The 24,208-nt window shown below is 37.5% G+C and overlaps 1 protein-coding gene across 3 annotated transcripts in view; it reads right to left on the reverse strand.

The window, feature by feature from the left end:
* Positions 1 to 825: 825 nt before the first annotated feature.
* dvl1a (dishevelled segment polarity protein 1a) overlaps positions 826 to 24,208 on the reverse strand; it is a 44,098-nt gene continuing 20,715 nt past the window's right edge. The window contains exons 3-15 of one of the 3 annotated variants that reach the window (XM_082146102.1): positions 23,620 to 23,741; positions 16,026 to 16,138; positions 10,597 to 10,735; positions 9,605 to 9,698; positions 9,455 to 9,524; positions 9,128 to 9,267; positions 7,707 to 7,783; positions 7,539 to 7,606; positions 7,366 to 7,443; positions 7,142 to 7,276; positions 6,835 to 7,002; positions 5,178 to 5,396; positions 826 to 1,500 (exon numbers count right to left, since the gene is read on the reverse strand). In XM_082146102.1, coding sequence (XP_082002228.1) covers positions 980 to 1,500; positions 5,178 to 5,396; positions 6,835 to 7,002; positions 7,142 to 7,276; positions 7,366 to 7,443; positions 7,539 to 7,606; positions 7,707 to 7,783; positions 9,128 to 9,267; positions 9,455 to 9,524; positions 9,605 to 9,698; positions 10,597 to 10,735; positions 16,026 to 16,138; positions 23,620 to 23,741 — 1,944 coding nt within the window. In that variant the 3' untranslated portion in view covers positions 826 to 979. Of the gene's footprint in view, positions 1,501 to 5,177; positions 5,397 to 6,834; positions 7,003 to 7,141; positions 7,277 to 7,365; positions 7,444 to 7,538; positions 7,607 to 7,706; positions 7,784 to 9,127; positions 9,268 to 9,454; positions 9,525 to 9,604; positions 9,705 to 10,596; positions 10,736 to 16,019; positions 16,139 to 23,619; positions 23,742 to 24,208 lie in introns of all 3 variants that reach the window. The other 2 variants (XM_082146101.1, XM_082146100.1) reach the window with 2 other exon arrangements.

A 24,208-nucleotide genomic window follows, 5' to 3' on the forward strand; every position in this document is an offset into this window, starting at 1 on the left:
AGACTGTGTTAAGAGCTGTCAGGCTAGTTGTCTGGCTTTTAACTTGTGCAAAGTGAAGAGCAGCTTGGGATAAGAAGCAGACAGTCTGATACACTGACTTTCCTGTTAAAAAGCATATTAGTTATGTTATCTTGTGCTGTTACTGCAGTATTGTAGTTTTTGTGTCAGAGTCTAAATGAACTCTGCAGTTGTGCTTTTTTAGTGTCCTCCGTTGATCTAAATAACATTGAATGGACGTTAAAGGAAGAGTTCACCTAAAAATGAAAATTTTGTCATTTGCTCACTCTCGTGTTGTTTCAAACATTTTCTTCTTTTGAACACAAAATATCCTGGTTATATTCCATATAATAAAAGGGGACTGGCCTGTCAAGTTCCAAAATGACAAAAAAGCACCATAAAAGTAGTCTTCCAAAGCCATACAATGAATTTTGGTCTGTTCATCACAAAAAAACCCTCATTATTCAATAATAATGTTCTCCTCATTCGTATGGATTACTTGATACTTTATTTTTATTTTGTCATTTTGAAGCTTGACAGCCCCAGTCCCTATTCACTCTCATTATATGAAAAAAAGTCAGGATATTCTAGATAACATTTAATTTGTACAGAGCATTTTAGTGTTATTTACAGACTATTCTAGTTTTTATTAATATTTTGAATTAGCTTGTATTTTTAGATTCATCTGAATTTCTGTTAGTTGCTGTTAGTCTAATTTTCATTTACAAATTTTTCATCTACTATTTCAGATTCATTTCAATTACTAGTTTTTGTTAACAATAACACTGATTATTTTGTTCCGCAGAAGAAAGAAACTCAACATGAGGATAAAAAAAAAGACAATTTTCATTATTGGGTCATTTAAATCGGGCTATCCGTTAGTACATTCTCAGTGCAGGGATCGTCAGTAGCAAAAATTCATGAAGCAAACTGGGGGGAACTATAGGCCTTGTGCTCTGAAAGGATTGAAGGCACTCTTCTGTCACATAATATCAACGAAAAATTCACAAGGATTGCCCATAGCGTGTTGAAAAGACTGCCGACTAGCCGTGAGTTCTGGTGGGACGTTTCCTAACTCCCGAATGGGTGGAGCCCCGGGTGCGCTGTTGCTTGCTGCCGCTTTGGGGGCGAGGTGAGCAAGGCAGTACGGAGGGGGCAAACCCGGCGGGCCGTAGGATGAGCCGTGACTTCTCTCACTGTGGGCACAGGACAGATGATTGGGCTGAACGAAAGGGGCGTGGGTGTAGGTGAAGTTGTGGCTATGCTGGGAGACGCTGTGACAGTGGCCATGAGTGTACCCAGAGTGGGCTTGACTGACAGCAGAGCGGCTGTGGCTGTGGCTTTGATGACTCAGCTGACTGGATGCCTTCTCACCCCTCCTTCCAACCCATGTGCCCAGTTCTGATTCGCTGCCCCCACAGCACGGCGCCTTATGGTCCTTCTCTCGAGGGGAGGGTCTCCGTCCTTTCCCAGCGCTGGGGTTGGAGCCACTGCTTCTGCTACCTGAAAAGAAAAAATAATGTGTTAGGACAAAAGTACTATTATTTTCCTCATAAAACCATGCGCTAACCAGACTTGACAAGCAATGACAGCCATTTCTTCAATGTTAACCGAATTTCTGTTCTATCAGCCGCAACAAGCAAATCTACATTTGGTTAGTTGCTTAAAGGGATAGTTCACTTTGAAATTAATTTTTGGTATGTTTTAGCTTACCTCAAGGGCATCAAAGATGTAGGTGTATTTTTTTCCGCAGTAGTTTCAATTTTTATATTTTTAGGTCAAACCGTTCTTGTCTGTCAGTCATATAATGCAGGTCTATGGTCATTATCTCAAAACACAAGCACAGAGTCCAAATTAAAACAATTCCCCGTCGTCCAAATTAAACAATTCCCCATCGTAAGTACACATTGATGGCCTAAGACACGAAACGAGCGGTTTGTGTGAGAAAACGAACAGTATTTATATTGTTTTTACCTCTTATACGCAGCCATGTCGAAGTGATCTGATCTGATGTGTACGCAGACTGGTGCATAGATATATACACTAGATGTCGCCTTAAAGACATTCGTTCCAATGAACTGCCGTAGACAAGGCGACATCTAGTGTGTATATATCTATGCACCAGTCTGCGCACACGTCAGATCAGATCACTCGGACATGGCTGCGTATAAGTGGTAAAAACGATATTTACTGTTCGTTTTCTCACACAAACCGCTCGTTTCGTGTCTTAGGCCATCAATGTGTACTTACGACGGGGAATTGTTTTAATTTGGACTCTGTGCTTGTGTTTTGAGATAATGACCATAGACCTGCATTATATGACTGACAGACAAGAACGGTTTGACCTAAAAATATAAAAATTGAAACTACTGCAGAAAAAAAGACACCTACATCTTGGATGCCCTTGAGGTAAGCTAAAACATACCAAAAATTAATTTCAAAGTGAACTATCCCTTTAATTCCTTTTTTCTGCATTTCTCTTGTACATTACCATTCAAAAGTTTGGGGTCAAGAAATTATATTAGAAATTTTTGAAAGAAATTAATACTTTTATTCAGCAAGGATGCATTGAATTTATGAAAAGTGGCAGTAAAGATTCTATTAAAAAAAACCAGCACAACTGTTGTCAACACTGATAAGAAATGTTTCTTTAACTAATTTGAATCATGTGACACTGAAGACTGGATTAATGGCTACTGAAAATTCAGCTTTGCCATCACAGGAATAAATTCTATTTTAAAACATTTTAAAATAGAAAACAGTTATTTTTAATTCTAATACTATTTCACAATATTATTGTTTTTACTGTATTTTTGAACAAACAAATGCAGCCTTGGTGAACATAAGTGACTTCTTTCAAAAACCTCTAACGTTAGAACAGTAGTGTATATTAAACATCAAACATATACAAGAAGAAACTGATTGTGGAAATGTATAAACACTGAACAAATCTCTCATGTTGTGCAGCAACGTTTTGGATGACATGGTTGCTTCCCATCTCTCCTGAAACTGTCCCATCAACACAAAAGGCAAAAATGTCAAAAATATTTTTAAATATTCTATATGTAATATTAAAAACAATAAAAAAAAAACTAATTCCCTATGTCTGACAAGGAACAGCATAAAAAAGGATGCTGTCTCGAGAGGCATCATGTTCCTAGCTTTATGCTCTCTGCTCTGATTGGCTGTGGTGTTGTTGTGTCGCACCTGGTTAGGGCAGGGTGTAAAGGACAGCAATACCATGAGGGAACTTTACAACATCAATATATGAGTAACGTAACATATAAACGATATGGTACAAATAATTTAATTTTTTTGGCGGTTATGCGTTTCAAAAACGTCAGCATTGAGGTTAGGTCAAAATGGCATGGACTGAGGTAACTCAGTTCTGGACAATGCAGTACTCCCAAATTTGATTTGCTTCAGCTCACATCATACATCATCATGGAAATATTCATTTTTCCTTTCCCTGGTTGATTCAGACTTTGGCAAATAGAGAAAAGCGTATTGCAAAATAACTTTTCAAAAGATGAGAATCGGTTTGATTCTTGTGCACAATGAAGGTAAAGAACTGTACATGCCCACACAAAAACACAAACAAGCAACACAGCTGGGGAGTCACAATGGCCATCTCAATGAGTCAAATGCCATATGATGACAAACCATTGAAATAAGATGATAAGGAGAAAAGGTGGGGCGGAAAGGCATTTAGGTGAAAGTGCTAATCTTACCGGATCCCCTGTGCCTAGGAGAACATTTCCATCAGTCTACAGACGGCCAGCAAAACAGAGGGAATATCATAATTATGACACGTCACCCAACCAGTCCTTCCAATACACTCCAACAAACCGAACCCTGCACCTCAGTTTCTGTGATACCACCCTACATTATGCCTCCTGAAGCGACCAAACCTGAGTATACTGGATTGGTGTTTTATTAGTAATTTAGCTTGATGACCTTTACATAACTCCTGATACACATTCCCAGCTCTGTACAGGGTGCAAAGGGTGCAAAGGGTGGCATAAGCAGCATAAATGATTTAAAAAGTCTGGTCATACCACATATATGGAAAATCCAACTGAATACAGCGACAATGATGATGCTCTAGAAATGGAATGATTAAAAAGAAAATAGTTGGCATCTGAGATCTTGATTTAGTCTTACTGTTAAACTAGTATTTAATGATATACTTATCAATACATTTTAATATACTTTTAAGGAAGGAATATTATAACACTTAATAAATGTAACATTGATAAAGACAAATCAATTCTCACCTTTGACACAGATATTTGAAAAGAAAATTTTTCAAGTGAGTTCAAATTAATTTATAGAATTTTGTGTGTGTGTGGGGGGGTATGATTTTGTAGCAATAATACAAAAAATATCAGCATTTTTCCTGTTTGTTTAGTGTGTCTTTAGGATTTAATATTTATTAAATGTGTTTTCCATATTAACATTGTCATGCATGTTGTGTGGTTACATATAGTCTGGCGTCAGTTTTAAAGTATGTCCTTAATCTTTAATAATATGTTGTTCGATTTTATTTTATATTTTGCCTAGCATTACACATAAGTTATAATCATTCACATTATAGATCATTTTCATTTTCAGGAAAGGTGTTATAAATGAAACACCAGGCTGTTTACTACTAGCTTAACTGTTTCTGACTAATTAATCAGTTATGTATTTCATTTTCATTTACATAAGTAACGACTGCTATTATGTCAAAAATGGTTGATTTTTAAACCTTTGGGTTGACCATTTTCTGAATAAATGGGAAAAAAACTAAAAGTGTTACCATCATCCCTCTTTATGCAAACATGTGCACATGATTTACTAGTCTTGTATCACTGATGTCATTCTGTCTCGATGCCTTCATTTAGGTACTGAAAGCAAAACTCAATACGCATAAACATACGGTAGTATTGTACCTAGTCTTCCTACATGCACATTTACAATAAACCCACTGATGGTTTCCTTTTTACTATCATAAATTCCATCTAATGCCCTAAAAAAACTTTTGAGTAGTAACAGGGCGGTGCTGCTGTTGTTGCTTAACATCAACAAGCGCTCTTAAAACCGAAAGTAAAAGTCACACAGGAAGCTCACGGGATTGACCTTGGTAAGGGGTTTTCCCTTTTATCCAGCATTAAACTCTATTTCTCTCTCACACAAACCTTCACTCTGCTGGCTGCCTGCACTGCCACTGTGGAAACTGTGGCAGGGGTCCGAGTATCCAGGAGGAAAGCCTGGCGGAGGAGTGGGGTAACCTGGGTGAGGGTAGGGCTGGCCACCGAGGGGCCAGGGGTTGGTTCCTGGTGGAGGAAAAGGAGCGAGACCATCCTGGTCAGAGCCACCACCACTGGATCCCTCATTCAGATTGAGAGAAGCCATATCTGAAAACAAACACATTTTAATACCATTCAAATTATTTATGATATTTCACATCATTTTTAATTATAGTATTATTAATAATGCTTTATGGCTCTGACCTTTGGCCAGATCTTATCTTAACTTCTTAAAGGTATACCAGTGTTCAAAAGTTTGGGGTCGGTAAGTTTTTTTGGTAACACTTTACAATAAGGTTTCATTAGTTAACATTAGTTAACATGAACTGATAATGAACTGCACTTCTACAGCATTTACTAATACATTATTAAAATCAAATGTATTTGTTAACATTAGTTTATGCACTGTGAAGTAACATGAACAATCAATGAACAGTTGTATTTTTATTAACTAACATTAACAAAGATGAACATATACAGTATAAAATGTATTGCTCATGGTTATTTCATGTTAGCTAATACATTAATGTTAATAAATGAAACCTTATTGTAAAGTCTTACTGTTTTTATTATTATTATTATTTAGCAAGGAAACGTGATCAAAAGTGCCAGTAAAGGCATTTCACTCATTCATTAAGTTATTTTTTTAAGTGTAATTAAGTAATTAAATTAAGTGTAATTTAAGTTAAGTGTAATTTTTTAAGTTGATTCTTAGCAAAAAAACACTTTGTTCTTTCAAAATGATATGTGCTCATTAATGTGTAATTACTTCTACCAACTAATCAAGTATTCTCGTAAGCGCAGAATCTGCCATTTAGAATACATGCGAGCGAGCCGCTCGAATGGCGGCAGCCATGTTGTGCCTCCATCTTGAAAATACATTAGCCAAAGAGGGACATACCTGGAAATTCAAGTTTTGCCTTCCGTGTTTTTACACTCAGTGGCACCGTGACGAATGCGAGGGGGAGATTACTCGCGACTGCCGGAAGAATTGAAATAATACAGCCACCGTAGGAGTTAAAACGCCCTCGGAATGGGAGGGGCTAGAAAGTAATATTCAGTTGGTAGTCATAAACAATTTCACCGCTAGATGGGAGAAAATCCTACACAGTGTAGCTTTAACAATTTCAATCGTATCTGACTCATGTGGTGATTCTATGGGCCAACTCTTGCCATACCCGAGAGACTGTCCATGAAATATTTTGGCAATGATCCAGGTCCCACGTTTCTTGAAAAAAAATCAGCATACTAAAATGATTTCAGAAGACTCATGTGACACTGAAGACTGGAGTTATGGCTGCTGAAAATTCAACATTGCCATCACAGGAATAAATTACTTTTCAAAATATATTAAAATAGAAAATATTATTTTAAATTGTAATAATAGTTCACAATATTAGTTTTTACTGTATTTTTGATCAAATAAATGTAGCCTGAGCAAGTGTAAGAGATTTCTTTCAAAAAGATTGAAGAATCCTACAGACCCCACACTTTTAACAGTAGTGCCCTGTATGATCATGACTGTATGACTGTATGTTGACTGTACTTTGGCACAGATCTCCAAAGGTATAGTAGCACTGCTCCGAGAAGGTGATTTTATTGACTGTGTGTCTCAGGTAGCCGTGTTTCAACAAACTGCTGGCATATTTTCTGGCATCGCGGCGGTCCTTGAAGCCCTCCACCCGAGAGAACAACCAGTCAACAACATCAGCCCCTGGAACACAGAGAACGAGCAATGAGGAAAAATACCACAAGTAAATACATTGATTATACAAAACATCAACCAAAAAACTTGCAATATACAAGGAACAAAAAAGGTGCGCCAAACAATCGCAGCAAAGAATAACACAAACCGATGACAGCGTTGGCTATAGTGATCTTCAACCACATTCGGTCTCGGATCTCCAGGCCTGAATCTGGTAGTTGCATGACTTTTACTATAGTTGCCATGTCTGTTTTTGGCACAGAAAGGGGAAGGTCATCAAACTCTGTGAAATAAGAAAGAAATAACAGTGTTGAGCATGATACATCTACCATTATACTAACAGATGGGACGTGAATGTGACTTTGATCATACCATAATGGGGGTACGGCCCAGAAAGTGCTGTAGTGTGTGTGATCCAGGCTGCAGGATCAATGGGTCTTACTGGCTCAGCTGAGGATAGACAGGGATAAATGAACTAGATGAATGCCGCATGGTTCTTCATGTCTCTAATTTAGCTGCTATAATGGCAGGCGGTAGGTACGTACCTCTAGGTATAGTGAAGTAGCTTCTAGGAGAAGGGTCCCAACATTTCGCCACTGTAAGGCTTATTGGCCTGTGGAGGACATTATGAAACATGAAGCAATTTTGAAGAGAGCATTATGACACGATTTACTGAATGTGTCACTAATTTCCGGTGTGGCACCCTCTCTCACCCAGGTTTGGAGACAATCTCCCGTAGAATCCTGACAGCATCATCATTGCTCATGTTCTCAAAGTTCACATCATTCACCTGAAATTACAATTCCATTAAACCTCGCATCATATGAAGCTTTTACTACATCACATGAAGCTTTTTAACTTGAAGGACTTCAATAGTTTCTGTGGGTTTAATATTGTGCAAAATCAACATGGAGTTATGAAGAATTGGTATTGTATTATTTGTAGATACAATTACATTTATTTCCACAATCAGTTTTTATTAAACTGCTTTGTACACCGATTTTATTATTTATTCACCTTTTTTCCCAAATTCACATGATTATAATTACAAGTCATCATGACTGTTAGTTTCTTCTATGGAACACAAAAAGTGAATATCTGAGGAAAATCCTGGCCACTATTTTCAGTAAAAAGAAAGTGAATGTGAACTGGGGTTGTCAAGCTCCAAAATAGGTATCATAAAAGTAAATGACTATACACTATATTCTGAAATCTAATAGCTTTGTGTGACAAACAGACACAAATCTAAGTCAACAACAACTTGTTCTTCACATTAAGCCATCAGATGAAAATATGGTGCATATGGATTATTTTTATAGTAATGCACTTTTATAATGCATTTTCCTACCCATTAATTGTAATTGCATGGAAAAATGTGTGACCAGGACATTATCAAAAAATATAGTTTTTGCGTTTAATATATTTGCGTTTCATTGAAGAAAGAAAGTTTGTAATGGTGTATAATAATGACCGAATTTTTAAGCCAATGTCTCAGTCTACCAGAGTGTCTACCTGTATCTCATGGTCATTTGGACACCACTGACCAAAATTCACCTAATAAAACAGGGTCATTAACCATTACCATTTCTAAGCAGAATCTGAGATCACCAGGGCTGAGGAAAACCCCTTTATTATTTAAATAAATGACAAAAGCATTGAAAGCACCATTCTGTCCACTGGGACAACAGATATGACTACAAGGTCTTTCAGGAGGAAGGAAACGGAGAGGAGCAAAATATGTCAACAACAGAAGCAGTTGACCCGACTAAACCTTCATAATCCCTCAAAAGTATATTTAGAAACTAAAAAGCAGAAGAGACTGGGAAGTTTCAGTTCTGTTAATGCGATCATGGTAATTTTAAAATTAACACCTTACTAACAAAATTATATATTTAAAGCGATTTTCCTGGTGATATTACATTTAATAGGAAGCTAACCCTATATGTTGTCCAAATTTTCCAAATATCTTCTTTTGTGTTATACAGGTTTGGAACAAGATTTTTAGATGAACTGTCATTGTAACAATGTGGATATTGGCAATTATTTTAATGCACATAATTATTATCATTTTTAATCTTCCAAAAAATGCATTAGATCACTCTTGAAAGAGGTTCCAGACTGCTGATCCCTTCACCTGTAACAGCATGTCTCCAGGCTCAATCCTGCCATCCGCCGCCACTGCTCCGCCTTTCATAATGGAGCCAATATAGATGCCTCCATCTCCTCTGACATTACTCTGACCCACTATACTGATACCCAAGAAGTTGTACTTCTCTGTGAGAAAGAGAGATAAAGCTGTTTTCAATGATGTGTTCATCTGAGGGCTATATTTAGAGCACACTGTGCACACTAGACCTTGAAAAATAGGAAGTTCAGTTTATTAAGCAGGTGGAGTGGAGAGATAGAGAAGCGAGGGAGGATGCACAAGAAGGGAGTGAATACTAGTGAATAAGTTTCTTACCCATGTTGAGAGTGACCGTAATAATGTTGAGGCTCATTGTGGAGTCTGTAATACTACTGAAGGATGAGGACTGTTAAGAGAACATACAAAAGATTTATAAGGATCAAACACTAACATGTAGAAATGTGCACTTTCCCTCTATGTTCTCACCCTGTCCATTTTGGTGACTTTCTGTCTCCGTCGCCTGCGTTTGTGTCTACGCATGAGGTGTGATGAAGAGCTCTGCTCGGTTGAACTGCTGAGTCTGTGACTTCAGACAAAAATGAGAGTTCAGGGCAGAGGCTAACACTACAATAATGAAGCACCATGTAATTATGAACTCTAAATGCATTACTTTAATTCTCAATTTGACTCTCAATTAAAATTATGGCCGTCTATTTTCATTTGACATTTTTTATTCTGACTGGCACTGATGTGTTAACATACAAAAATCAAGTTTCTCAGAAATCAAACCCGATGAGAAGTTAATTCAAACACCAAAGAAGGACTTATGTGTAGGTCAGTGACAAAACAAATGAATTATATTTAAAGAATTATTAATTATTGGATGGATGCACAATATATTAGTGTCATAATGGTTACATAAGATAAGACAGAAGAGTATAAGAGATTTAATTAAATTTATTTAGGCTGATTTTCGTTATGTTTTCATTTATAACACTTCCTTAAAGTTCATTTTTAACATTAATAATTTAATAACACTGACGACAAGTATAATCTTCAGCAAATATTAAAATGATGATCCATCTTCATAAAGTACATTATTATGTTGTGATACCTAAATTCACTAGTAGCATTTAAAACAATTATTTTTAGTTGTTAGTGTTTTATTTTATTTTTATTTTATCAATACAAAATAGTACAGAATTTTAAAATCAGCCACAAATCAGCCACATAATTATGGAAAAAAAGATGAAACATTATTAAATCGATCAAAATTGAAATCGATTGACAAACCATACTTAATTTTTCATTTGTAAACATTACATTCATATTAAATTTTTTGGCCAGCTACACAAATTAGATTGAAATGTTATCATCCCAATGGGCAAATAAGGACAGTCATTGTTTAAAAGGAAATGAATCATGCACTCTGAGCCAATAATTTTTTCAGGGAAATGAAACACTGGGGGATGTCTGACCTGCTGGCATCCTCATCCTCTTCGCTGTCAATAAATGAGCTGGATTCCAGCTCACTGCTTATCACTGATGCACTGTCATAGCCAAGAGCGGAGTCACGATTGACGCGCTCCGATTTCGAGTGACCGTTCACGCGAGGAACTGAGAAGAAACAAATAAGACATTGTTTAAAAGCAGAGGAAATCAACAGCATGACAGCACATAAAAGACAGAATACAGTACATCATTCTGAAAGAGGCTCTTGAAAGCAAATTCGATTAGACAGTGAATCATGCTAATGGACTAATAAGGACAGTCATTGTTTAAAAAGAAATTGAATCCTGCCCTCTGGTGCATTTAAATGAATGCAAAATGTGCAATCATATTACTCAAACGTGCTTTATCCAGAAGGCTTTTAGAATCTGTCACGTCAGTCTAACAATATGGCTGGGTTAGCCTATACGTACAGAGACAGGGACGAAGTTGCGTCTCTGGGTGACATCTGATGCGCTGAAAAGGTCTGACCAAACGATAAGACCGCTGTGGACCCCGAGTGCGACCAAAGCATTCCAGTATTGCAGAGGTGCCCATTTCAGACCATTACTCTCTCCACACAGCCACTCAAACACACAAATCAGTCACGGCTATTTTAGCCAACCACGTCACCGTTCGCATACAGAGGAAGCTTTTTCATTCCTCTGCCATGTGTGAGTTCACAGGACAATTGTATCACCTCAGCGATTAAAGGTACAAGCAGAGGCCTGTGGCAAGATGAGCTGTCCGCCTGCAGCTGTGTGAAACAGCCCTTTATCAGAGTGGATCATCCACAGGTGGGTAATGCATTCATAGCCTCTCCAGAGTCCTTTTAGGCTCACTTAGTATGCGGCCGACAACAGGAAAAATAGAGATAGTGGAAGACAAAGATGCAGTCGCTCCAGATGTGGAAATTATCCCTCTACATCTGGCTTCAGGAGATCAACTTATGCCTGTAAAGCGCATATTATTAAATGTAAGTGAGTGACCCGTATATTCATACTAAAATCAAAACAGGCAGCAAAAAGACTAAAGCCTTTTTATTTTTGCATTTAATCCGATTTCCTGAACATAAAACTAGTTTCTAGTGTTTGGGTGTGACAGTGTGTCCACTCTTGAGAATTGCAAAATACTACTGATCAAGAAATTATAAAAAAACTTAAGTGAACATCTTTAATATGGTAAGATTTATAAAAGATACACATTTAAAAAAAAAAATTATAATGTGACAAAAAATAATATTAATTAATTTATATGAACATACTATTATTTATTAATAATTATGTATAAATTATACTCATTAGATTGATTAAGATAATATAATCTTATGTCTTTATGTCTCATCTATATATAAATATATATAAACTTTAGTTAATAGAGCACAATAGAGAGTTTTTGAACAACATAACTTTTTCTTTTGCATAAAACATAAGTAATTATAGACATCAATTAAAAAATACGATTTTTTTATGATAAAATCATGCAATTAATCTTAAACTAAAAATATATTTTAAAGAATAATCTTGGTATCAGAGAGACGCATTTGTCTTACCTCCGCTGCTGCACAGCTCTCATTACAGTGCAGCACCTCTCATTAGCTTGCAGCATTTCTAGCACTCAATGAAACGTAACCTCCTTTACGCGGGAACTCAACTGTCTATCAAATACATGCGCGTCACTTTCCAATGGAACGGGAAAATGATCTGGCCCTGAGCGAATGTGCAGTATACGTTACTCAGATTTAAGCCTCTGGCCACTGCTGCCGCTGATAACTGATTATTTATTTGCAATGTTGTGTGCAAAGAGAATCTGTCATTTTGTTGAGGATTCATGTTGACAGCAAAACAACACACAACAATAAGTTCATGAAAGGTTGCTTAACCTAAAGACGAGCCAAACCCAAGAAAAATCAACATAACCACAAAATGTTGTTAGGAGATCATTGAAACTGAATATTGGAAACTCAGCATGGTTAACAGATAAGGGCCTGAGGCTAGAAAAGAGATCTCCTCTCACACTCCTCCTGGCCCTAGGGCACACACCTGTTTGGCGTTCCTAACAACATTTTTCATGCAATCACACCCAGCAGAGGTCAGCACTAAGACAGCCTTACCAATGTACCCTGTGAATAAGCAGTGCAAAAGTCATCACAATTTTTCATTTGTTGTTGTTCTAATGAAAAGGAGAATCTGCTTTTCTAAAGTAAGAGTAAAATAAAAATGCACAGTGATTTGAGCTGCAACAACTAATTAAAGCTGCAGTACGCAGTTTTTCCTCTTTGTCGCCATCTCTGTTCGAAATCTGCAATTGCAGTTCTTCGCGGAATTATCAACTTTACGTGCGTTGTGCCTCGGCGCGGCTGAATCCAACGTTTTGAGGAGAATGTGCGGCTGTCAATCAACGCGCTGGTGGTGTGGATACTGTCATACGCAATCACAGATTCTACTTGGAAATATGAACAACATAAGAATTTTCACCGGAAAAAGTAACATCCCATTTTGTTCTGACCAACTAAGGGGAAAAAAGCATTGCAGTAAATCGCGCCGATTAAATCTAACGATCGCTTATCATATCACGTCAAACCGTGCAAATTATACTTTGTTCTCAAATTGTTAATGTTAACAACATCAGCATTGCGTGACTACATTTGCCCTTCTGATATTTGTCCTTGTTTTCACATGGGCCGGTTGCAGTCTCTTTTTTTCTCCGACGTCTTTCGCGTTTTACAGCGGGTGAATCTCCAGTTGTCACTGGTGATTGTCGTTTGAACCTTTCTGGATACGCCATCAAATTGATGTTTAATTATATCAAGTGCTGTGAGAAAAGGCTATAAATCTCCACCACCAACATCCTCACACGCAATAGAGCCTACTAGCCGAGACTCCTTCTTTATGTGTACAGATGTGACGTAATGACGCAAAAACATGCTCAAATTTCCCGCGGAAATCCACCAGTACCACTGGAATTAAAAACATTATTACAAGCTAACCATTTTGAATCGAGCTACGGCAAGCAGATAGGTTTGAACACTGGCTGGTTATGTACTTGGTCAAAAAATTATTTTGGATAATTCTTAACCCAAAAAAGCTACGGACTGCAGCTTTAATAAAATGAATAATAATCAATGAAAATAATTGGATCAGAGGAAGGAACGTGTGTATTTGTGCAATCTCTTGCCAGTTAAATAAATAAATAAAATACAGATGCATACATGTAAAATAGTTTTTATGTTTTAGAAGTATGGTCACCAAGGCTGTGTGTATTTGATCGGAAATACTGTAAAAACAGTAATATTGTGAAAAATCACAGCAATTTGAAAGAAACTGTATTCTATCTGAATATATTTTTAAAATATATATTTATTCCTGTGATGGCAACACTGAATTTTCAGCATCATGTCACATGATCCTTCAGAAATCATTCAAATATGCTGATTTGTTGCTCAAGAAATCGGAAAGTGGTATTAAACTGATAAACAGTAAAGTCATTCGTAATGTTACAAAAGATATCTTTTGAACAGTCTATTCATCTAAGAATCCCGACACACACACACACACACACACACACACACACATATATATAGAGCTGGAATCCTTAAGTGACTGAACACTATCATGGCAGTTTTCTGGGTTTAACAGCTCTAGTATGCACAACTATTTCTGGAGGAGAATAAAAGGGGAGTTGACCTGACACATTTCTCATGTGCTCTACATCCAAACACCAAGCACAGTGTGGATCACAACATTTATATCAGTGTTAAGGAGTAACTAACCAAAAGCAATGACACCACAAACAAAGTAGCACTACTATCTGGTAACAATCTACCAATGCTGTCTGCAAAGAAGAAACATCAGGTAACATGATGTCTCTAACAGACAGTCATAAACACAGAGGTTCAACGAATATCCATAAATCATCAGTATCTTCAGCAAGCACACAAACGCCTCCATCTGTTTCTCGTTCCTGATGGTGTCTGCACTCATAAATGAACTTGGCACTAATGAGGTGCAACCAGCAGAAGAAATGGAAGAGCAACATGAAATAACATGAAATGATTCCAGTGAACAAAACTGGAGGAATGGTGTGATTTCCCAACTGGATCAGATAATTTGTGAGAAGGAAGCAATCTTGTATCTTACTTCCATACAGTAAGAGGCATTAAGAAACTCTGACTTCAACAATGTAGACATTCTAGAATCTACTGACAACAACACACACATACAGAGGCAACAGAACCTCTAAGAACATACTTTGCTGATGACAGAATATTTTTTCTCTGCAAAAGGCAGATTTCATGCTTCCAAATGCCCTCTCTTTACCCAGAACTCAGCATGTACGCTGACAGAAATAAACTTTCTGTAATTTACTGGTTTAAAACAAGCAAAAACAAGCCTTGTTTCCAGGAAACAAACTTCTGGGAAAAACAATCCTTAGGAAAGCAGCTACATCCTGCAACACCATGTGACAACCTCTTAGCTTTTAAAGTGGGATGAGGTTAAAGGGGAAATTATGTAATCATTTATTCACCCTCATGTCTTTCTTTCTGAAACTATTAAAATTATAATTATAAAATTATATTAAAATGTCACTTTACATCACTACAAAACTTTCTATTCATCACTGAATCCTGAGAAAAATTAGTTTCCACAAAAACTATCACCACAAAAGCATTAAGCAGCACAACACTGATAATAATATGAAATGTTTCTTAGGCACCAAATCAGCATTTTAGATAATTTTTTTGAAGGATCATGTGACACTGAAGACTGGAGCAATGGCTGCTGAAAATTCTGCTTATTTCAACTAATTTAAATTGTAATAATATTTCACAGTGATGCTGTTTTTACAGTTTTTAGTTCAAATAAATGCAGCCTTGAGTACAAGAGACTTCTATCAAAAACAAAAAAATCGTACTAATCCTAAACTTTTGAATGGTAGTATTAGTGTAAAAAAACCCACAAAAAAACATTTATTTAATTTTATGTTTGTTTTTTCCTTTTTCCTTTGTCATGAGGATGTCATGTTTGGCCTCTCTCCACCTCTGTCTTTCTGATGTATTGCTATATTAGAAAAACGCATTATATTTCATATAGAATGTTTAAAATTCTGACACTATTTGCACTATAAAAACCTTTCCAAACTAGAAAAGGCACACTCTGACTGCCCTAAAACAGCATCACATTTACCAGCTCAAAAGCTGTTTTGTTGTATCACGTGTCTGTCCTTTCACTCACCTGCCAGACATCCATCACCTGGGGAAAACACCTGTGGCAATAACTGCCTTTCCAAATAATGTCTTATGTATCATATGTTTCCTGATTCTATGGCATAATTAGATTCCTGGCACATGATATGTGCTGTGTATAGTGTAAGAACGGGTCTGTTTTGCTGAGTATTGTTTAAAGTCACTCACACTCACTTTCTCGTAGCCTCCTGTGAGCTCTCTGCCTCTCCCGCTCTCTCCGCTGGCTCTGGAGAGACTCTGTGCCCGTCTCTGTGTCCAATCCATCCCGACTACTCACCGCATTGGCACTAGTACACACACACAAACAGAAAGGTCTTCATTATATGGCCTCGAGACCATCTCTATTATGCTGAGTCACAATACACTTGGTCACAAAAGAGGAGAAAATGTTCTAAGAAACATTCTAAAATTATGATTACCATACCTACATTCAATTTCACCGCTTACAGATATTTCATTGTTTAGGGGTTTATGATTTACAGCCGTGCATTTTCAGCAGGTGTCACTAGTTTTTCAAAGCTGAGAATGTAGAGCGTTTAGGTCCAGCTGGGATGAAGTCTGGGAGTCTCAAATCCTGCAGGGCTGCGGTGGGCCCCAGAAGAGCAGGTTGTTGGGGGTAAATGGATAAGTGTATGCGGATTTGCCAAAGGCCAGATATTCTAGCAGAGAGAGTGGAAAGGTTTTTGCTCATGGCAGAAAAGAAACCTAAGGTTGGTGAGAACAGCTTGCTGAGACACTGAGCCCACATGCAAAGATGCTAACGCGTGATAAAACATGGGATAAATGCTGGTCATTTTTGTATTTCAGCACGAAAACCTGCATCTAAGATCATGGGTTCAATTTCCAAGAAATGAATGAATGCAACCTTGAATGCAATGCAAGTCGTTTTAGTTAACAGCAGCCGCTAAATGCAAAATACAAATAGATATAAACTACAACTTCCTACAGAAAATAGGTAGTGAAATTAGATTTTATGGGCACATTATTACTGTAACCCGTTTTGCATAATTCTTTAAATAAATTGAGCACTAAAAGAATGCAAATAGATATAACAGCACTGTCAGCTTCTGAGGGATTCTTAATTAATTCCCCACGGTATTTTTTGTATCCAATTTAGAGTCTTTTCTATAGTAAATTTTCCCAGACATAGATTTACTCAGTTTAAGTTGTAGTTTTGTGTAAAAGCAGTGTACTTCATTTAAATGCATTGACACCTTATTAAGATTCACAAATGTTTAAGTTTTGCCATTTTACTCTGCTTTTAAATCTGTTTCTATAATATATTATTATCACCCCAAAAAGAATATAAAACAAAGTTATCTATACGGCTTGTGAATATCCAGGCTGTTGTGCTCTGCTAAAACGTATTTAAACCAACCCGTTTACATTAGAGTAAAAAAAAAAAAAAAATCTTCGGAATATATATATATATTTTTTTTCATGTCATCACATTGTTTAGAGCATAAGAAACAAATGGTTAAAAAAAAAATTGGAAAAATGATATTTTATTCATATGTTATGCTATGCTATGTCCTCTGTAGTGGACACCAGGACTCAGTTGTTTAAAAAATAAAATGACATGAAATTATATGTATAGGTAAAAACAATGGATTTTTTTTTTAATCATCAATAAATGTTGGGGTTTCATGATTTAAACTAAAATTTGTATAAAGATGATTCTCAACTCTGTTATGAAAGATATATAACGGAATGAATTGATACACCATTTTACTTTATGCAATATGTGGGTAAAATGGCCATAAATGAATATTCCCATTCAATGCAAGGTATCTATACACTGTATCTAATCTGCACATTAATGTGTTCTTGGAGCAACATTTAATGAAAAAAGAAGTGTAATAATTGGAGTAATAATTAGCAACATTTTAATAATAATATCTAATATTTCATAGGAATATTGATGTATAACTTATTTCCATATTCACTTGTTGTGTCTCCCAAAATGCCTGATAAACATGATTTAAGTCCTGATGTCCTCTACAGTGGACATGTATGAAATCAATGTCCTGTTCTGTAACAGAAAGTCATTTTTTTATTTGAAACCCCATAACGTTTTCCTGAGATGTTGGTTTATGAAATACAATGTGAAAAGTAGTCCGATTTAAATAATAATTACAATATATTATCATATTTCCATAAGAGTGCTACATTTGATCACTAAATTAATGTCAGACATTTTTAAAGACCAAGGATAAGTTGTTTTCATGGTGAAACCTCCAAACATTTGATATCTCTGAAAAGTCCTGAAAGTGCTCTTTACAGGACACCCAGGATGTGACATGTGACATGTATGATGTCAGAGAAATTCACTTAAATTAATATAATGTCCACTACAGTGGGGAAAAAGTCTATTCCTGGGTCCCAGGAGGTTAACCAAGATAATGATCAAGCCATGCATGATTTTGAGTCATTTTTCATCTATTTCCACCTGCTTCTAGAAATTGTATCTAACTCAAGCTTACTCATTTACATGCACATGCCAAAATGACAAGTCCCGCCCCTTAAGCAAAATGATCTCAAACACAAAGCAGTGTGCTAATGTCTCTCTCTGCTGGATGGAGCCTGTTATTTCACCAATATGGTAATGTTTCGCCAAACGAACATGAATCAGCTCAACAAAAACCTGCATTTAAGCAGTGGATCTCAACTAGCAGGACGTGATCTTAAACTTGGTCACAGCAGGTCTGTGCTGATCGCAAAAAGGAGGCAAAAACAAAACTAAATCCAAATAATAAAAAGTCCAATTAATATAATCATATGGAGCAGTAAAATCATAATGTTATAGATTCAGAATTTAAAAAGTGAAGAGAAATACCTTGAAATTTGTTTTGTTGTTGACGCCAAAGGTGAAGTAAAAGAAAATTCAACCCAATTAATCAATTCAAATTCGAAAAACTTCCCAAATGTAACAAATCTAGCAGTTTGAAATCTATTTTATTTATCGAACACTGGTATAAAATACCATTTGATGCATTTAATGCACATTTCTTGTACTCTTTGAGTGAGTATGTTGTATTTCCAAGGAGCAGCAGGCAGACGGACGGTTCAGTCCTGGGGGAGACCGAGGCAGCTGTGTCACCCTGCAGAGCCCGCGGGGCAACAGAGATGCGGCTTTTAATGTCCACTAATCCGGATTAGCTGCTCAAGGGACGGCAGAAAACATCCTCTCCCCACCCTACCAATTGCATTCAGCAGGACCAATAAATAATGCACTGCACAAAGGGAGCAGGCAGGGGATAACATTTGGTTACTTACTGATGCGCCTTACAGTGAAGCTTTTATAATGGAAATGAGGGAGATTTCTTGTGGGAGAAACATGTGAGTGGGAATTCATATTTATTTCAAGCTAAATTGTCTGGTAGTCTGTTGGAAAGATGCTGGGAGAAAAGGACTGACATGAGGAAAAGGAAGCTGTCTGTGGTTCACCGTTACATGTTCTGCCACTAGATGGCGCAAGACACTACAGAAAACAAGTGGTGAGAATTCTCTGGTGGGGTGAGAAGGCTACAACTGAGAACACACACACACACACACACACACACACACACAAGTCTGAAAGTCAAACATTAGATAAAGAAAAAACGCAGAACTTTCACAAAGTGAACAGGTGCAACAGAGACTACAAAGAAAGACTTGCAAAACTGCCCTGTAGCACGTTGATCTAAATTTAGCCTTCAACATCTTCAGTACCAACAAAGAGAATATTTAATCTGTGTGTTTGCTTTAGAAGCACAACATAAGCACTTTAAAGCCTTTTTCACAGCAAATCAATGTAAGAGTGTTTTTAGGGCCCAAGGGAACAAATCTGACTTGTTTAAGTGAATCGGATTGTTTGGACTGTTTATTTCAATTAAATGAATAAGAACCACTTTATTGTCTTAACATGCAAAATACTACATGGGACACTTTGTTTTTGTAGTAAAGCTGCAATTTATCTGTATATTTTCACCACTTGCCATAAACTATACTACTTTAATAAAGGCTATAATTGGTATTTGCCCAAGAACATGAATTATTATGTGGGCGGCTATGTATATGAATGTAAGGACGCATTGATACATGACTGATACACTGACCACATGAATGCTGGCAAATCAAACAAACATACTGAACTATGTGAGGCAAACCTGTGTCCTATTAGAATACAGCTTAAGAGACAGGCGCTGGGATTCACACATGTGGCTCCCGGAAGGACAAGAATGATATTTTCCATCCAGCTGGATAACATACATCTGCTACTGCTGTGACTGTGGTCAGGAACTCAGAACAAATCAAATAAGTGGTTTTGTAATGCTTGTCAAGAGTGTGTGCGTTTTTGTGTGTGTGTTGTGTGTTTCACAACTATCTTTGTGAGGACCGGTTTGATTTTTAGACCATCAGAGTGAGGACAAAGATAGTATCGTGAGGACATTTTGGCCGGTCCTCACTTTCTGAGAGCCCTTTAAAGGCCTGTTTGAGGGTCAATATTTGGTTTTAGGGGTAAAGTTATAATGAAGTTAAGGGTATGTTTAGGGTAGGGTTTGGGTTTGGCACTTAGTTGAGATGGGTAGGGTTAGAGTAAGGAGCTAGAGATTGCATTGTATCAATAAATGTCCCCACATAGATGTACAAGAATGTGCGTGTCTGTGTGTGTGTTCATGCCTACGTTTGCAGATGTATTTGTCTGGTTATTCAAAAACCCAATGCATATGCATATATAATGTGTATATGCAAATCATACAATGACTTGTATAAACTTCTATGTTGGACATGCTTTAAATTTCTAAATTAAAATGTATTGTTATTTCTTGTATGCCTTAAAGGTGTAACTGTCCAGACACTAGGGGTGTAATGGTACGTGTATTCCTACCGAACATTTTAGGTATGGCTGCATGACAGCACAGTCACAGCCGAATCACAACCAAAACAATGTTCTTCCTCAAAATGGATGCAGTTTTGTTTTTTAACAACTAGAGGGCCAAAAGTTAAGGGGTGGTTGAGTATGATTTCACTTTTCTAACTTTAGTTATTGTGTAATGTTGCTGTTTGAGCATCAACAACATCTGCAAAGTTACAACGCTCAAAATTCAAAGCAAAGGGGGATATTTTATTTAAAAAATGCTCTAAGCGATGTCACACGTTTTTTAGGCCAAAACATTTTTTGTCACATACAGGAAAAAACATCTCCTCACTATCCGCTAGCTGCCTGTCCCCTGAACACACAGTAAAACAACGTGGTCTCTGTAGACAGCCCAGGCTCCACAAACGGCAAGAAAAACAAACTGGCCCAGCCTGGACCACGAAACATAAACAGTTTACCAGACAATAACTGACAAGAATGATTTGGGCGTTGGGGTTGGGGGGTTAGTGCACGTGCACATGAAGGGGGGTGTGGGGAGTGGAGGATGTCCAAGACAACGACTAACGTTAAAATTTATATTCTTGAGAATTTTGATATGGCCGACACACGACCAAAGAGACGATGTTCCGATGAACAAATAACAAAGAAAAGGAGAAGGAACATTCGAAGTCCCGAATTTACATCGGAAAAGCGTTCAAAAGGTGGCAAGAACTCCGCCGGCAGAAGGGCTTCCAATCCGACATTCAGGTGGCTCTGTTTTTGCTGGACAGGTGGGTAAATCCAGTTTGGTTTTTCTAAATGGTTAATGACTGTTTCAGGAAGCACGGAAGGGAGGGGGAGGGGATGGGATGAGGAGGAGAGAGGGTCGAGCTAGCCTCCGTTTTGTTTGACAATACTTTGAACGTCAACAAGAAGTGACGTCACCCAACATCGCTTAGAGCACCTTTAAAGAAATTGCTTTTTAAGGTCTACAACAAACAGCTGGTAGGGACTACACAACATTCCTCCCGGTTTAGTGACATCACTAACCCTAAAATTTATATAAACCCCGCACCAAGGAATGCGATTTATAGATTATCATGACAGAATATGCTAATCAATGACTAGAAGATAACTACACATAAGCTACATAAATTCATCCACTAACCATACAGAAACGTCCTGTTGCATTCTACATGATGTCACTTCTTGAGTCTCTCCATCATTGTCTTAGTTTGAACATAAAAGGCTAAAATTTTCAGTGCATATCTGTGTGAGGTAAAAGGACACAAGTTGTTGAAGCTCCGCCCTCTGTGCCGGGAGCAGCAGCTCATTTGCATTTAAAGGGAAAGACTCAAAAACGACAATTTTAACATGCTATATAAAAATATCTGTGGGGTATTTTGAGCTAAAACTTCACATATACACATCAAAGACCTATTTTTACATGAAAAGGGCGTTATGAAAAGGGCATTATACCACCCCTTTAATGTTTTTGAAAGAGGTCTTTTACCCTCACCAAGACTGCATTTATTTGATAAAAAATACATTAAAAACTGTAATACTGTGAAATATTATTACTATTATATATTTTAAAATGTAATTTATTTCTGTGATTGCAAAACTGAATCTTCAGCATCTTTACTCCAGTCTTCAGTATCACATGATCCTTCAGAAATGTGCTCAAAAACAAGTTTGCTGCTTAATATTTTTGTGGAAACAGTGATTCATTATTAATTCTTTGATGAATAGAATTTTGATCAATGTAATGCATCCTAATCATCCAGTCAGTTCCTTTTTTTGTAGCTGAAAATTGTATAAACATTTTATTTTTTAAATGTTTTTAAGTTTCAAGCTGACATGAAGAACTTGACCCTTTGAACTAGATTTATACATTTCATCATCATTATTTGTCATACATCCATTTGTCACAAACCCATGATTCACAGTTATAATGGGATGTGTTCTTATCAGACCTGGGGCCCTATCTTGCACCCAGCGCAATTGACTTTGTACACCGCCAGGACATGTATCATTCCTATTTTGCACCCGCGCAAAGCGGACTTTTCCCTCCACAGAAGCACGTCGGTTAACTAAGAAATACACTTGCGCTCCCGGGGGTGGTTCAGCGCAAAGAGGAGGCGTGTTCCGGCGCAAACGTTCCTTCATGCTATTTTGCAGGTTTAGAAAACAATTGCGTCACTAACCAGGAAAAAATTGTTTAAAGTCAGTGGCGCGTTGCGCATGTTATTCATATGTTATTTTAAGAGCGCATGCTTGGCCATAATCAATGTAGCGTGTGCACAACGCGCATACACTTTGATTCTCTCATCTACACAGAAGCAGCAGTTTTCATTTTTGCAAATCATACATTATTACGATAGATAGATAGATAGATAGATAGATAGATAGATAGACAGACAATTTATTATAAAAGCATATATCTAACTTACACATTTACCCAAATTATCATACGCCTGTTTAACCGAAGTTAATTTGGGTGGGTTTCTCCATCCCCAATGTCCCTGACGAGAACGTCGGCCTCCTCGGCTGTGAACCGCTCCTGGCGCGCACCTGGCAAATCCGCCGTTATAATAGGAATCCGCTTTAGAGCAAGCGCGCCTGCTCTTAAAGGGAATGTGAGATGACGCTCTGATTGGTTTATTTCACGTTACGCCCAAACCACACCTATGAATAATGAAGCTACTTCAGACCAACCCCTTTTAGATTTGCGCCGGGCGCAAGAGGCATTTATCCCGCCGGGAAAATAGCAACAGCGCCCAAGACCCGCCCACAAAGTTACTTGCGCTTTGCGCTTGACACTTGCGTTTCAGATCATTAAAATAGGGCCCCTGGTGTACTATGGGCCTGAAAAGTGAGTAATAAATTATGATTTGTCAGATAAATGATTTGCATGGCATAACTCACTGAAAAGAGGGGGGTCTGGAATCTCCAATCCCTCCAGTTCGCTCCAAGGGTGGTGGTAGCTCTTTGTGGCTCTCTGTGCACTGAGATCCCCCATCCGAGTGTGTGCCTTCAGCCAACACCAACTACAGCCAAACACACACACACACAATTAATCACAAAGGCTTCAGGAAGAAACTCTCTAGACTAACTACTAGCCCTGCATAAATAAGTAGACCAGCAGAAGGAAGAGAAGAGAGTGCATTTGTTTGAGCAGACAGGAGTGTGAAAAAAGGCAAGTCAGTTCACTTGGCGTGCTTCCTGGTAAAGGTCCTGGCAGCTATTTCAACATATTTCAAATCAGCAATAACAAATTACCACAATGGTATCATAAATTATGCAGCCTTCGCTTAAATCACACACAAAAACAAAAATTTTCAGGTTAGAGAGTACCCATAATGCACAGTGAGGGTCGCGCTGAATGAATACCCACATCTGACCAGAAGATAGTGCCTGCAGCTGAATCATCCATCCATTTTCCAAACCACTGGTCCAATGTGGGTACAGCGTAATATCATACAGGTATAAATTCCTTGTAAATCGATTATTACAT

The sequence above is a fragment of the Leuciscus leuciscus genome, assembly GCF_965113295.1.
Source record: "Leuciscus leuciscus genome assembly, chromosome: 18".
NCBI classification, from domain to species: Eukaryota; Metazoa; Chordata; class Actinopteri; order Cypriniformes; family Leuciscidae; genus Leuciscus; species Leuciscus leuciscus.